Source organism: Heptranchias perlo, chromosome 13 (genome assembly GCF_035084215.1).
Source record: "Heptranchias perlo isolate sHepPer1 chromosome 13, sHepPer1.hap1, whole genome shotgun sequence".
Classification (NCBI taxonomy): Eukaryota; Metazoa; Chordata; class Chondrichthyes; order Hexanchiformes; family Hexanchidae; genus Heptranchias; species Heptranchias perlo.
In genome coordinates this window covers 50948844-50965091 of record NC_090337.1, presented here as the reverse complement: position 1 = coordinate 50965091, position 16248 = coordinate 50948844, and the positions used below count along the sequence as shown (strand labels likewise).

The 16248-nt window shown below is 42.0% G+C and overlaps 1 protein-coding gene across 1 annotated transcript in view; it reads right to left on the bottom strand.

Annotated features, from left to right (window-relative positions):
* Nucleotides 1-16248, bottom strand: part of LOC137331586 (GRB10-interacting GYF protein 2-like) — a 156479-nt gene that overhangs the window by 40673 nt on the left and 99558 nt on the right. Inside the window, exons 19-23 of the mRNA XM_067995474.1 lie at nt 13970-14070; nt 11243-11395; nt 8285-8413; nt 7042-7308; nt 900-1022 (exon numbers count right to left, since the gene is read on the bottom strand). Coding sequence (XP_067851575.1) covers nt 900-1022; nt 7042-7308; nt 8285-8413; nt 11243-11395; nt 13970-14070 — 773 coding nt within the window. The remainder of the gene's footprint in view (nt 1-899; nt 1023-7041; nt 7309-8284; nt 8414-11242; nt 11396-13969; nt 14071-16248) is intronic.

Sequence of the window (16248 nt, the reverse complement as noted above, 5' to 3'; positions counted from 1 at the left end):
GTACACTGTAGACAGATGTAAAGCTACCTCCAGACTGCCCCAACATCATACTTTAAGCCTGACCGAACGATGTCTGGTGCAGGTAAATTCAAACAGTGAAGCAGTGAGTGCTTCTGCTCCTACCTTACTCCCACTGCTGCCGAAGGCATTATACATGCTTTTTTTGATCAGTGCAAGGGTAGCTGAATTTTGAACAAGTTGAAGTTTATGGAGAATGGAGGCTAACAAGGAGGACAAGAGAAATCAAAAGTTGACAAAACCATGGTTAAAGCCTTTAGCTGCAGTGGGGATAAAGTAGGAACAGAAGCAGGCAATGCTATGGAGATGAAAGCAAATGGTCTTGATGAAGAATAGAACGTTGAGTTTGAAGCTCAGTACTGGGCCGAATAGGATTTCAAGATTTCATATGGCCTAGTTCAGCCGGAGGCAGAGGCCAGGGGGTGGCTGGATGAAGTCAGCGGCAATGGGGCAGAGTTTATGGTGGGGACCAAAAAGGTCAGCTTCTGTCTTCCCGATGTTCAGTTGAAGGAAATTCTAACTCATCAAGTGTCAAACAGACAGTCTGATGGCATAGAGGTAATCATGGGATCAAAGGAAGTAAGATACAAAGCTGCAGTTTCTTCCATTGCTCGGTAGACATTTCAGAAAATAGCCAGTCATGAAATTAAAATATTTCTTGTAACTTTTGAGGGTGGGGAAGAGATATTTTTGATATTCTAGATACACGTCTTGTCAATTGTATTCCAAAAGGAAGTTTTTACAGTCGGCACAATGTTTAGAAGCAGTTGACAGATATAATAGGACACGAAGCAAATAAGTTCCTAATCATATAAAAACCATTAGCAACTTCAAGATTTATATCAAAACTTCAAAATTTGCCTTTAAATATATTGCATTACCTCTTCCTGTAGCTGCCGTTCTCTTTCCTCCTCCAATTTCTGTATTTCAGCTAGTGATAGTGTACCCTGGGTTTGCGATGAAACTGAAGGTGACTGCTGGCCCCACGTTGAAGAAGATGGAAGCTGAAGAAAATTTGGACTAAATTAAGATTAAGCTAAAAATGAATGAAAACTACAGAATAGCATATTCAGCAGTTTTGGTTCCAGATTGGTACAGCTAATTTCCTATTTGTATTCATTAAATGTAATCAAAGTTCCTCAAGTCAGTGGTACTCATCATTTTACCCATTAAAAAGTTACCTGTTAAATGCAGTTGTGAAGTTTCCTCCACATTGTTCAAAATCTAATTATGGCTTTTAAAGTCATGGAGGCAACAAATTATAGCTTTCGACAGTCCCATAACAAATTCCTCTCCTCTAGCAGAGAGGAGTAAAGAAGGGATGCAAATGTATTGTGGAAGAGAAAACAAATCTGGAGTATCCATCGGTCATGCAGGTCAACATTATGAGCACAATATTCTGCAAACTTGATTTCATTGTTCAAATTTCACTGTGCAAAAGACTGCTGTAAAACCCCAACAATCTGCACTCTTCATTATCTGAGAAATTGTGACCAGGGAGTCAGGATAACCTGAATTTTCTCTTCACACACCTCGGTTGGTCTGTTTTCACTGGCACAAATAATTCGCACTTGAGCGGCTAATGTACTGGTTCAAAGCTCACACTGCATCCACAAGACTGACAGCCGGATTTGGGAGACCCAATCAAATCCCCTCTTCCGGCCGCCCCCCCCCCCTACCCTACCCGCCCCCCTGCAAATGGCAAGCACAATTCCCCAGCTACAGAGGAGTGGGCAAAAAGGCAACATAGGCTGACCTTCAAGGATCTCATTAACAGCCTCTTGGGATCAACATTAGACTACCAATTTTAAAATAAACACTGAACCTGCCTTTTTAAGCATGCTACTGTGCTGGTGATGGTGAACAGAAAACACTGAAGATATCACATATTACAGTAATCAACAGGATTAGAGCAAGAGGGAATGCTAGTGAAGAACCCTGATCAATAGAAACATAGAAGCTTACAACACAGGAGAGAATTCAGAATCATGTCTATGAGGGCCTCTTTGCTAGAGCATCTAAAACTAATCTCACTGCACTGCTCCCTCCCTCCCCCACAGCCACGCATTTTCCTCTGCTGGAAATGTTTATCCACTCTTTTAAAAGCTACCTCAAACTACCCACTGTGGCAAAGCATTCCATGCTCTAATAACTTTCCGTAAGTACATTTCTCCTAAGCTCTCTGCTCACTGTGACAATTTTAAATTGATTACCACCCATCTCTGACTCCACAACCAGAGGAAAGAGTGATTCCTGGTCATCTTATCAAATCCCTTCATAATTTCGAAAACCTCTATCAAATCCCCTCAGCTCCAGAGGAAATAGTCCCACAGTATCTCAAGTCTCTCCTCGTAACTATAGTTCCTGGTGAATCTACACTGCACAATCTAAGGCTTTAATGTACTTTCTATAATGGGGTGACCAAAACTGGACAGTGCTCCAACTATGGCCTAACCACTGCCATGCACAAATTTATTGCAACTTCTTTGCTTCTGTCCTTTATTTATAAAATCCAAAATGCTCTCCACCAATTTCCATTATCTGTTTTTTTTTGGGGGGGGGGGGGGGGGGATATGCGGTGGGGAGGGAAACGGTGGGGGGCGGGGGAGAGGACAAAAGCAAGGGGTGAGGGGTGAGAAAAGCCACTCCATTAAGTCAGATAATTAAGGTTCCACTGTATTGTTGGTACTATACAGAAAGTACTAATTTTGATATTTAATTAACTGGAGGATTAAAACTACATAATGAATAAGGCGATGTCAAGTCCAAGTTACGTGACTGACTTCATTTGAGATATGCAAGTCCTGAAACTACAAATTTGTATACAGGTTAAAAAAAACGAAAATGAGGGACACGTACATGTCTAATTCATACAGATTGTCTGTCTTATTCTGTCTAGGGCACATCAAGATATCTTCAGTTTGGTTCATGAAAATGTGATGTTATTGCCCTCATGAGTCGACTGCAGAAGTTATCTGCTGTCAAAAAAAGGCAAATAGCACAATTACAGAAAAATAAGTCGAGGAAATGTGGTTTTTAGAATGCAGGGAGTTAAAAGTATCTTTTTTAAAAAAAACATATTTTTCTCATTAAAAGTATAATTCTTGCAAAAAAAAAATTCCAAAAGAACAAATCGCACATCAATCTGCATTTGAAAGGACAAAGGCGCTACTAGTAGGAATCTGTGAAGTAAACCTGGGGAGAGAGTGGCTGCTTTACAGCATGAATCAACAGTGTGGCAAGAGTACTGGATATGAAGCAATCACTAAAAGATGCTAGATTGGGCGGATAAGATTAGATGTTTTTCTTTTTGGTTTTTTATCAATTGTACCAAGGTAATTGTAAAAGATCTATATAAAACTTTATTTTTCTCCCCCAGCTATCCCCCATGTGGCATAAAAATGTACTAAAATTAACGTGCATTTAAATGCAACACTGTATTAGAGTTTCACAAAGCATTTCACAAGTAATTGCATTACTATCCTCTTAAACCCATTTCTTGAACACAGAAGGTTAAAGGTCCAAGTATTTCCTTACAAAAAGCTGATAAATGATTTATCTCATCCAAATGATGAAACTAGATGATAGATAGCACAAAACAAACTGCAGATTCAAAACAGCAAAGGTAATGCTTCCAACTAACACGGAGCCCATGAATCAGCGAGATTCAGATGTTATAAAGCCACTAATGTTTGCTTATTTTCAATATTAATTCTGTCCACTTTCCCTAAGTACAAAATGCTTCCTAAAGCTTTTTAGGCAGTATTTTCTGAAACGTTGGCATACGTGAACAGCTGCCATTTCATGAGCAGCCACGCAGGCTAATCTCAACAACTTGCATTTACATTGCGCTTTTAATGTGGATAAATGTTGCAAGGGACTTCTCAGAGGCATAATGAGAAAAAGGATACAAAACCATAGCAGGAGATATTTGGAGGGGCGACCAAAGGCTTGGTCAAAGAGGCAGGTTTTAAGGAAGGTGAGAGAAGAGATGGAAAAGTGGAGGGGTTTAGGTAGAGAATTCCAGAGTGTGTGGTTTAGGCAATTGGAGGCATGGTTGCCAATGTTGGGGCAAAGGGGAGGAGGAAGGTCATAGTCAAAGGAACGAAGAGTACAAGGAGGGTTTTTAGGGCTGGAGGATGTTAGAGACAGGGAGGGGCAAGATTTAAACACGAGGCTGAGAATTTTATATTAGAGACCGGGACCAATGTAGGTCAGCAAGGATAGGGGTGATGGATGTGTAGGGCTTAATGGTGGATGGAATGTTGGCAGCAGTTTTGGATGAGCTAAAGCTTACCGAAGATGGAGGATAGGAGGCCGGCCAGGAAAGCACTGGAATACTTGAGAAAGGCACGAATGAGGGTTTCAGCAACAGACTGGTCTGAAACAGGCGACATTACAGAGATTCAAGTAGGCGGTCTTTGCGATGAAGAGGATATAGGGGCTTGAATAGGGCACAGAGATTGCAAACAGCCAATTCATTCTGAGACAGCTGGATAATGGAGGAAAGACGCTGGAGGAGGATGCTGTGGTCGATCATGTCAAAGGTTGCAGAAAGGTCAAAGAGGGCAAAGGAAGGATAATACACCGTGGTCAGAGGATTTAATTCATGATTTTGGTTAGAGTCATTACAGTACTGTTGCAGGAATGGAAAGATAGGAGACAGAGTTGCAAGAAAGATAAGCACAGATTTGGGATGCTGAAAGACTTTGGAAAGGAAAGGGAGATTGGAGATGGGGCAATAGTTTAGAGGGAGGGGTCGAGGGTAGGTTTTAAAAAGAGAGGGGGTGATGACAATGCTTTTGAAAGTGGGGGGGCGAACATTACCTGAGGAGAGAGAACTATTTACAATGTCAGCTAGCATAGGGAAGGGAATTTGGGTGGTCAGCAATTTAGTGGGAATAGGGTCGGGGGAACAGGAAATGGGCTTGGAGATGGGAGAGATGCGCATTCAGGACTGAGGCAGTAAGGGGAGTCTGAGAGGACATTTGACTTGATGGGCAAAGGGAAGGAGAGCAAAGCAACAAAGGCAGCTGAATGGATGGTCTCAATCTTAGTGACAAAGAGGTCCATGGGCTCATCACACTTGTTGGATGCGAGGGTGGAGGGCCAGGAGATAGGGCCTTATGGAGACAGTTAGTAGTGAAAGGAAAAAAAAGCTGGGGGTTATCATTGCTTTCCAGGATGATCCCAAGATAGGCAGCTTTGCAAGAGGAGAGTGAAGCCCCATAGCATTTGATGCGGTCCAGGCAGATCTGATGACGGATGGCTAAACCAGTTGTGCATCAGATATGCTCAAGTCTGCATCCCTTGGACTTGAGGGAGCTAAGATGGGGCCCATACTGGGGAATGACCAGAATGGGAAATTGTAAAGGTTTTACTGGGAGCAAAGGCATCTAAAGGTAGAAGTGAGGGCAAACAGAAGGCCAAACGCTAGCCACCTGGGAGTTTGAAAGTGGAGTTGTAGGTGACTTTGGGAGAATTTTTTTTCCAGGGGCAGGCAGAAAGAAGTGGGGTTGGAAGGGGCTAGCAGTTGTGGATGGTGAGGGATAAGGAAGTGGTTGGAGATGGCCTTGTCAGTGGTTAAGGGCTTGAGAGTAGAGGGGCCACGGCAAATGGCAAGATCGAGGTTGTGGCCATGAATATGGGTAGTGTTTATATGGAAGGACAGGCTGAGGGAGGGCAGTGAATTCAGGGGAGAGAGGGCAAGGGGAGCAGAGATAGAAATGGAGCAACTCATTCAGTGCAGAGGCTGAGGGAGGAAATGAGCGAGGATGGCTCAGGGAAAAACTCGGCTGCGTCTGGGGGGCAGTCAACCTGGATTTCAAAGGAAGTGAGCAAGGTTAAACGAGGTGAGGTGCTTGAACTAGGAGTAAGGGCAGCGACACCACCACAAGGCTGGTGATGAAAAGCCAGGCGGAGGCGCTTCGGTAAGGGACAAAGCGTTTCCATCCGTGAGCCAAGTTTCTGTCAAAGCCATGATCCATAATAATGTCATGGATGGCAAGGGCATTGTTCACAACTGAATGGACATTCTGGAGGAGATGGTTAATTACTGCAGAACAGCAAAAAAAGGCAAGCAGAATGCTGAACTATATAGCCAAACAGTACAGTATAAACCTAAGGGAGTTCTGATTAAAATGTACAATGCTCTGGTCAGACCACACTGTCAGTAGTGTCTCCAATTCTGGACACAGAGACATAAGGCAGACATCCATGCCCTGGAGGTGAAGCAGAAAAAAGATCAGAGGGCTGAGTTATGAAGAAAGAAAGAAGAAATTTGGGCTTTTCAGTCTTGAAAGAAGGTGATTGAGAAGGGACCTCAAAATGTATAACACATTAAACGGTACAAAAAAAAAGGTAAACCCAGAACATGACTTCAAATTAAAATTTGAAATTTGGGTAAAGGGGCATAGATTCAAACTAGCAAAAGGCAAATTTAGGACTGAAGACACAAAGTTCTTCATGCATAGTACGTACAATGCATGGGAAGGATGCCTGGATATTATAGTGAGAGAAAAACCCTGAAACTGTTTAAGGAACAGTCAGACATTATGAGTGTAGGAGATGGGGCTGTACGGTCTTTCAGGGTAGATGGGTTAGAATATGTTGAATGACTTTCTTCATCCATATCTATCTGGTGATCTTCACAACAGAATCCCTCATCTACATTCATTCAAACGTGGAAATATTTGGGTAAGGCGAAAAATGTTAGCTTCGTATAAGGCAAATTTTCACAACAGCAATATTTTTAACTGATAATTTTCTTTCTTTATTGCAATGTGGAGATTACAGTTGCTATCCTACATAGCACTTTGTTTCAAATCAGTGCAACACATAAGTATCCATGCATGGCTAAGCAACAACTGTCTAAACTAGCTATTCCTGGATGCACATTATCAATGGCTTTGACCTAAGTCTGGCAGTCACTAATCCCTATCATGTGTTTCACATTTATACAAGTTTTTTTTGATCTCTGCTTCCAGAAAACTCAAGCATACAATACACCCTTCTAATTCTTACCTTCATTTGTGCTAGCTGTTGTTGCTGCTGCTGCTGCTGTAAACGTCTCAGTGCTTCCTGCTGCTGTTGTCTCTGTCTCATAACCTCTTGCCTCTGCAGCTCTTTCTGATGCTCCAGATCTTTTCGTTTCTGCTCCTCTTCCTCTTGTCGAAGCCGATTCTCCTCTTCCATTCGTAGTCGGTTTTCTTCTTCCATTCGTCGCCGAGTCTCTTCCTCTTCCATCAACCACCGTGCTGCCTCTTCATCCTTACGCCTGCGCTCTTCTTCCTTCCATTAAAAAAAGCAGAATGCGGAAGCTAAATTAAGTCTTGTGCAGTTATTCAAGAATTTTGTAAACTCTGCAGTACCCCGAAGGCAAAGAGAGTGAGTTACTGTCTTGGCGTTAGTACACACTGATTTTGCTGCATTCAAACCCAACTAAAGTTTCAATATAATTATTAAAAAAACTTGAAAACAGTTTTGAAGTAAAATATACACCGTACCAATATAAATAAAAGAAACACTAACATACTATATAATTAGGTGTCAGCAATGGCTCAGTGGTAGCACCCTCACTTTCGAGTCAGAAAGTTGACAGCACATGATCCAGGCCGACACTTCAGTGCAGTACCGAAAGAGTGCTACACTGCCAGAGGCACCATCTTTTGGATGGACTGTTACACCAAGGCCCTGTCTGCCCTCTCAGATGGACATAATAGAATCCCTTGACACTAGTTGAAGAGGAGCAGGGGAGTCCTTCCAGTATCTTGGCCAATACTCATCCCTCAACCAACATCACAAACAGATTATCTGGTCATGTATCCCACTGTTGTTTGTGGAATCTTGCTGTGTGCAAATTGGCTGCCACGTTTCCCTACATTACAACAATGACTACAGTTCAAAAGTACTTCATTGGCTGTAAAGCACTTTGGGATGTCCTGAGGTCATGAAAGGCGTTATATAAATGCAAGAATGTTATGTAAGAATAATGAAATTTATTCAAAAAAATTTTTAAGATTAAATATTCAATGATAGAGCATCAAATATTCTAAACACATGTACTTTCAACTTGTCAGTAAAATAGGTACATATTCAAAATTATAGTGAACTCAAAACTCAGTGAATTGGTCTCATCTAGTAAAAGCTGCAAAAAATACAATTCCAGCAAATTCTTAAAAAAACATTTAGCACGTGTGAACAGCTTATAGAACGAACCAATCTCTTCAGTCAAAGTATTTTTTCCATTTGGCTCTCATGCAGGTACCTGTTTTCGAAGGATCTCTTCCCTTTGGCGTCTCTCTTCCTCTTCTCTCTGCCTTTCTTCAATCCGTCGGAGGGCCTCTTCCTGCTGTTGTCGCTCCTCTTCTTCCCTTTGCCGACGGAGTGCTGCTTCCTAAGGGTAAGCAAATAAATAAAATTCCTTCGATATTGAGATCAAATCAAGCACTCATTTGGAATTTACCAACTATTGTGTATTATACCACAATCTATAGTAAAGATACAAACTTAAGAGAATAAAACTATATTCTTTGCAATCACTGTCTGAAGAAAAGTTTGAAATTAAAATTCATGTATAAGCAGTCATGTGTCACATAAAAATGCACCCTGGGGAATACCTATAGTTAGGCATTAGCACTCAAATTGAGCACAATGTAAGTAACAATGTTTTTCAACTTATAACGGATAACCTGGAGTACTCTACAAATGCTCTGTTAAACCCATCTACTTTCTTGCCAATATAGTATAGCTCCCCCAACCAGGTAGAACTGATCCACATCCTGTGCTAACCAACTGCAATTTCTTCAATGTGTGAAATATACCCTGAACTACAGTTGAGGTGCTGGGTGGCAGAATCCGGCCAATTACCGCCCCGTCAGTCTACTCTCAATCATCAGCAAAGTGATGGAAGGTGTCGTCGACAGTGCTATCAAGCGGCACTTACTCACCAATAACCTGCTCACCGATGCTCAGTTTGGATTCCACCAGGACCACTCGGCTCCAGACCTCATTACAGCCTTGGTCCAAACATGGACAAAAGAGCTGAATTCCAGAGGTGAAGTGAGAGTGACTGCCCTTGACATCAAGGCAGCATTTGACCGAGTGTGGCACCAAGGAGCCCTAGTAAAATTGAAGTCAATGGGAATCAGGGGGAAAACTCTCCAGTGGCTGGAGTCATACCTGGCACAAAGGAAGATGGTAGTGGTTGTTGGAGGCCAATCATCTCAGCCCCAGGACATTGCTGCAGGAGTTCCTCAGGGCAGTGTCCTAGGCCCAACCATCTTCAGCTGCTTCATCAATGACCTTCCCTCCATCATAAGGTCAGAAATGGGGATGTTCGCTGATGATTGCACAGTGTTCAGTTCCATTCGCAACCCCTCAAATAATGAAGCAGTCCGAGCCCGCATGCAGCAAGACCTGGACAACATCCAGGCTTGGGCTGATAAGTGGCAAGTAACATGCGCGCCAGATAAGTGCCAGGCACTGACCATCTCCAACAAGAGAGAGTCTAACCACCTCCCCTTGACATTCAACGACATTACCATCGCCGAATCCCCCACCATCAATATCCTGGGGGTCACCATTGACCAGAAACTTAACTGGACCAGCCATATAAATACTGTAGCTACGAGAGCAGGTCAGAGGCTGGGTATTCTGCGGCGAGTGACTCACCTCCTGACTCCCCAAAGCCTTTCCACCATCTACAAGGCACAAGTCAGGAGTGTGATGGAATACTCTCCACTTGCCTGGATGAGTGCAGCTCCAACAACACTCAAGAAGCTCGACATCATCCAAGATAAAGCAGCCCGCTTGATTGGCACCCCATCCACCACCCTAAACATTCACTCCCTTCACCACCGGCGCACTGTGGCTGCAGTGTGCACCATCCACAGGATGCACTGCAGCAACTCACCAAGGCTTCTTCAACAGCACCTCCCAAACCCGCGACCTCTACCACCTAGAAGGACAAGAGCAGCAGGCACATGGGAACAACACCACCTGCACGTTCCCCTCCAAGTCACACACCATCCCGACTTGGAAATATATCGCCGTTCCTTCATTGTCACTGGGTCAAAATCCTGGAACTCCATTCCTAACAAGACTGTCGTAGAACAGTTACCACACGGACTGCGGCGGTTCAAGAAGGCGGCTCACCACCACCTTCTCGAGGGCAATTAGGGATGGGCAATAAATGCTGGCCTCGCCAGCGCCACCCACATCCCGTGAACGAATAACAAAAAAAAAATTATTTACCTGATTTTAATTTTAGATAAGCAGAATGTGTGAATAGCTGAGGCTGTGGGGGGGGGGGGGTGGGGCGGCGAAGGTAAAGCAGGTAAAAAATGGAAATATGAAAACTGGCAAAGGTGAGCGTGCTTCAGCAACCCAGGAGTCTGGGGGAAGAAAAAGGGTTGACACCAACGATGCAGAACGCCCCTCAGACCACCATTAATTCATCTGCTCTTTCTGCAGATGCTAACTGACCTGCTGAGCCTTTCCAGCATTTTCTATTTTTGTTTAATTCTTTATTCATAGCATAATAGAAAGCAACCAAAGGCAAATTTAATAAGGCCAAGCAACTCTCAATATTGGCACTTGCAATTAATGAATGCACAAACCGCCTACAGAATTTTCTCTAGATATCAAGTAACAAACAGATTGTTGCCGTTAATGTTTGCCCCAACCCTACTTCAGCTAGTGATGGTGAACTTTGCTTTTGAATTTCTACACAAAAAGAACAAGCGTTTCAGACAGCAAACGTCTCAGATCATCATTACACCAACACAAAGCCATAAGTAAATTAAAGCTACAATGAAATAAAAGATTGGGTTAGTTATGCTCTGGTTGGTGCAATTTCTCTGTTCAGTGTATCTGTGGTTCTTTTAGAAATGTAGTTAAATTTTGGACAAAAAGTTAACTGGCACAATTGTTTCAGGATCTGTCTAACTGACAGATTTCAACCCTAGTTCTGTAAAAATTCAATTATTCTATGTAATTTCATCCTCCATATTATACAAAAGCTAGATTCCTTGCAGCCGACCATGTTTGAATAACAACTGATAGGTAATAATTTTAACTCTGCTCCATAAATGCTGTGGCAGTTCTGTAGTGATATTTGACAAAAAAAATACTGCTGCCCCTGCTGAGGTGGATCAAATCACCATGCATGACCAAAGTGGTTGGGAGATGTGTTTTTATTTCTAAATTCTGCTCCCAAACTTACCTGTTTCCTCCTCGCAAGCTCTTCTTCCTCCCTTCGTTTCCTCTCCTCCTCCTGCCTTCGCAGTAGCTCTTCCTGGTGACGACGGATTTCTTCTTGTCGTTTTCTTTCCTCTTCTTCCCTTTTTGCCCTGATTTCTCTCCTTTCTTGTTCAAGCTAAACACAAACATCAAGATGGTCATCAAAGGTTAGAAACTAATTTCTGCTTTTAAAAATCTGAGGGGAAGATTGCATGTGTGAACCTATGAAAGAGATGTTTAGTATCAAAAGCATTAGGTTCCATAACCATATGAATATAAATCGTTTTAGTACCAGTATATGCAAGCAGCTTCTAGTGCATTTCTGATGACCTGCTTCTTGATGCACCCATGAAAAGTAATGTGAGTGAATGAAACAAACTGAACTTTTCACCAGATTGAATGAGATTAGCACAGCATCAGTACACAATTGCAGAAAGCAGTTGAAAAAGAACTTGCATTTATATAAAGGCCTTTCATATCCTCTGGTCGCCCCAAAGCATTTCACAGCAAATTATTTTCATTAATTATTGAAATATTTTTGAAGTGTAGCCATTGTTATAATGTGGCAGCCAATTTGCGCACAGCAAGGTGCCATAAACAGCAATGACATAAATGACCAGATAATGGCCTGAGATCCAAAAATTTTTGGGTGCACTGAGACTGACAGCACTTTGGTTAAGTACGGTGCAGGTCTCAGTAAGAAAAACAGATGTGAAAGAAAATCAAAGAGTGAAGAAAATCGCTGTCAAACTCCAGAAATGTCAGTTATGCCGATATCACTTGACTTTGAGCCAAAGTGTGCCTAAATTGTGAGCCAAAAATCTACGCCAGCGCATTACTGGCGTAAATGCAGGAAATTCATGAGTTGGTCTTTTGCATGGGGGTGGAACGATATAAAAGTTTCGTCAGGCGCATCTCAGAAGTGACACAAACAGGAGGAAATTCCTGCGTAGCGATGTTTTGGTGTAAAACTGGCGTAAATGTCCTCGCAAAAAAAAGACGTTATGCCACTCTTAAGCTGTAGTTACGCCAAAATGCTCCAGGAAATTAGGAACATAGGAATTGATAGACGAAGAAAGACCAAGATCCATCTAGTTCGCCTTCCACCATCTTTTTGATGGTCACACGATACAATGAGAATGGAATTGTTGACTAATCATAGCAATCTCCAATTAGTCTACAAATTCCAGGCCAAGTTCATTTTGTGGTGTTAGTTGAGAGCTAAATGTTGTCCAGGACACAGAACTCCCCAGCAGATCTTTTACACACACCAGAGAGGGCAGACAGGGCCTTAGTTTGAAATCTCATCTGAAAGACAGCACTCTCTCAGTACTGTGCTGAAGTGCTCATCTAGATTATGTGCTCAAGTCTCTGGAGTGGAGTTCAAACATTATCCAGCACTGTTGTATGTAATTCAACTGCATGCAAATTTCCATTTGAACAAGTGAACAGTTTAGATTGAGTTCTTAAAAATGAGCAGCATGTCTCAAGGATCTTTGTGCCAACTGAGTACTACTGCAATTTTGTATCATAAAATACACAAATCAAGTTCTTTCCCTAAGAGAAAAAATAGGATGCAAGGTGCTCTTCTGACTGCTTCACCAGGTTTATGTTCCTGCCAAGCTACAGCTTGATCCCATTTCTTAGGAAGTGGATTTTACAGTTAGAAAAAATGAATTCCATACTGTCAGCTTGTTATTAAGCAATATTTGAAACCAGGATTTTCCAAATGGGAAGGTCATGTGTGACCAATCTTACTGAATTCTTTCAAGTAACAGAAAGGGTAGACAAGGGTAATGGGGTAGATTAATATATTTGGATTTTCAAAAGGCCTTCGATAAGGTATCGCATAGTAGACTCATGTATAAGGTCAGAGCATGTTGAGTCGGGGACAAGTAGCAGAATGGATAGCAAGCTGGCTACAAAAGAGAGAGTAGGGGTTAAAGGTAGTTACTCAGACTGGTAAAGGGTGGGAAGTGGTGTTTCACAAGGATTGGGGCTGGGACCACCGTTGTTCACCATTTTCATAAACAATTTGGACTCGGGAATCAGGAGTACAATTTCAAAATTTGCAGACAACACCAAATTGCGGGCTAAGACCAATACCGAGGAGGACTGTGACAAAATACAGGAAGACATTAATAAACTTGCAGAATGGGCGTGAAATTGGCAAATGAATTTCAAGCGTGAGGTGGTACATTTTGGTAGGAAGAAAAGGATGCCACATACGAAAATAAGAGTCTAAATGGGGTAGAGGAACAGAGGGATCTGGGGGTACAGATGCACAAATCACTAAAAGTAGTGACGTAGGTTAGTAAGGCCATAAAAAGGCAAACAAAGCACTGGGGTTCATTTCTAGATGGATTGAACTGAAAAGCAGAGCAGTTATGTTAAACTTACATTGAACCTTGGTTAGATCACACTTGGGGAAACTGTGAACAGTTCTGGTCTCCATTTTATAAAAAGCATAGAGAGGCACTTTTATAAAAAGCATAGAGAGGTGTAAAAAAGATTTACTAGGATGATACCAGAACTGAGAAGTTATACCTATCAGGAAAGGCTGAACAGGCTGGGGCTCTTTTCTCTAGAAAAGAGATGACTGAGGGATGACCTGATAGAGGTCTTTAAGATTATGAAAGGGTTTGATAGGATAGATGTAGAGATGATGTTTCCACTTGCACGGTTCTGTGCAATTCTTTTTTTTTTTTACCTTGGCAGCTTTTCCTCTCTCCATTTGCTGGATTTGATCAACAGAGGCACCCTGAGCTGGAGAATCTACTGGCAAATCCCACACACTACCACCATCCCAACCTAAGAGAAAAAATGAGCAGATATAAATGAAAATAACAAATTCTCTAAACTACATAAACTACATAAACTCTAAACATTTTCAACTTAAATATATTCCTTTCTTTCAACACCACAGTGTATTGATAGATAAGAAAAGCCAAAATAACCAATCCCATAGAAACCTGCTGGTTAAATCAGAAAGCAGCACTGGTGGCCATAAGCAGTTTCCACAATTAACTTTCCCTTCCTGTGAGAGGGGAACTCTGAGTAACGAACAGGTGGGGAAAATGCGCATTTTAAAAAGGCAGACTGCCTTCCACGCAAGTGTCTTTTTCATTCTCCAAGTGACATGCATCTTCCACACACACCATAGGAGTACAGCCAAGTTCAACAGGTTCTGGGGTAACATGCATTGTCATGGAAATGTTGACATGATGTTGCAGATATAGGTGGCACTGGATATAGTCGTCTACATATATGTCATATGAAGCCTCAGAAACGACACCATTTCATTTTTCCTCGGGTAAAGGTCCTCACATCAAATCTCTCATCAAAAGTTTCAGAAATATAACCGACTCCTTGAAAGAGGCTGAAGAATTGGGTTATATAATACAAGACACTGAATGCTGATTGGCTCCTGACCATTTAGTCTATTTTAGTTATAAAAACAGAAAATGCTGGAAAAGCTCAGCAAGTGAGGCAGCATCTGTGGAGAAAGAGAGTTAACGTCTCAGGTTGAAGGACGTTAACTCTTTCTTCCTCCACAGATGCTGCCTCATTTGCTGAGCTTTTCCAGCATTTTCTGTTTTTATTTCAGATTTCCAGCATCTGCAGTATTTTGCTTTTGATTTAGTCTATTTTAATGTCAGATATTGATAAATTGTGTCTGATTGAACCAGAACTTGTGGTGATGGTCCATAAAGATATTGCCATAAGGAATCCTGTGAAAACAGTCTGCTCTGACATAGGCAAGATTCATCTGAAGGATTCTACTCCGAGGTTGGAGACACCAGGAGCCAGTACATTGCAGCTTTAGTCAACTCGCGCATTAAATGCCTCTAAGTTTGGCGTTTTAATCTAACAATGTACCCTCTAGCAGTTGGTCGCTATCTTTCTCTCTTCCTCCACCACCCTCCATCTGTTCCTAGTCACATACAGATAGACAGAAGCATTCTAAAACAAGCCCTTGGGGTTTTTGATAGGTGTGGGATTATCCTCTGCTATTATCTGGATCATGGCTCGTATTCCACAAGTCAATGATTATCTTGTTAAGGGAGTCTAATCGATCAGGACAATAAATAAGGCCAAACAACTCTCCTATTTTTAATGATTGTATTACAACTCTCAAGCATTGAAATTTGAACAAAATTCCTGGAAAAACCCTAATGTACAGTAGGGGTCTAAACATATCAGATTCAAAACAACTATTGCAAAACAAGAGTTTTTATAACTTAATAACTCAACATTTATACAGCTCCTTCAATGCAGGAAAACATTCCAAGGCACTTGAGGTGTAAGGAATAAAATAGACACCAAAGAAACAGATATTAGGAGGAGTGACCAAAAGCTTGGTCAAAGAGGTGGATTTTAAAGAGAGTCTTAAAGAAGGAGAGACAGAGGAGTTCAAGGAGAGAATTCCAGAGCATGAGGTCTAGGTGGTGGAAGGCATGGCCAACAATGGTGGGCAAAGGGAGGGGGGAATGCATTAGAGACTAGAGTCAGAGAACAGTGTTGGGGATGGGGAGTGAGACACATGGATGGATTTAAACATAAAGGATGAGAATTTTAAATTTGAGGAAGTGGAGACCGGGAGCCAATGTAGGCCAGCGAGGACAGGATGATGGGCAAGCAGAACTTGGTGTGGAATAGAACATGAGCAGCAGAATTTTGGATGAGCTGAAGTTTATAGAGGTGGAGAATGGAGAGGCCGGCCAGGAGAGCATTAGAATAGTCAAAGTTGGAGATGGATGGAGTCAGTAGCAAGGGTAGAGTTTATGGTAAAGGCTTAAGTACACAAAAAAGAGGGACACAGAGATAAAACATTATATGTATCTTTCAAGAGAAAGACTTTTCACCTCAATCAGTTTCAGTACCATAGTAGCCAACAAATCCAAAACATGAAATTAAATAGGAGGGGTTTGCAAGTTGGTAATCAAAGGGATCCAATGTCAATGGTTTAGATACAACACTCAGATTGTG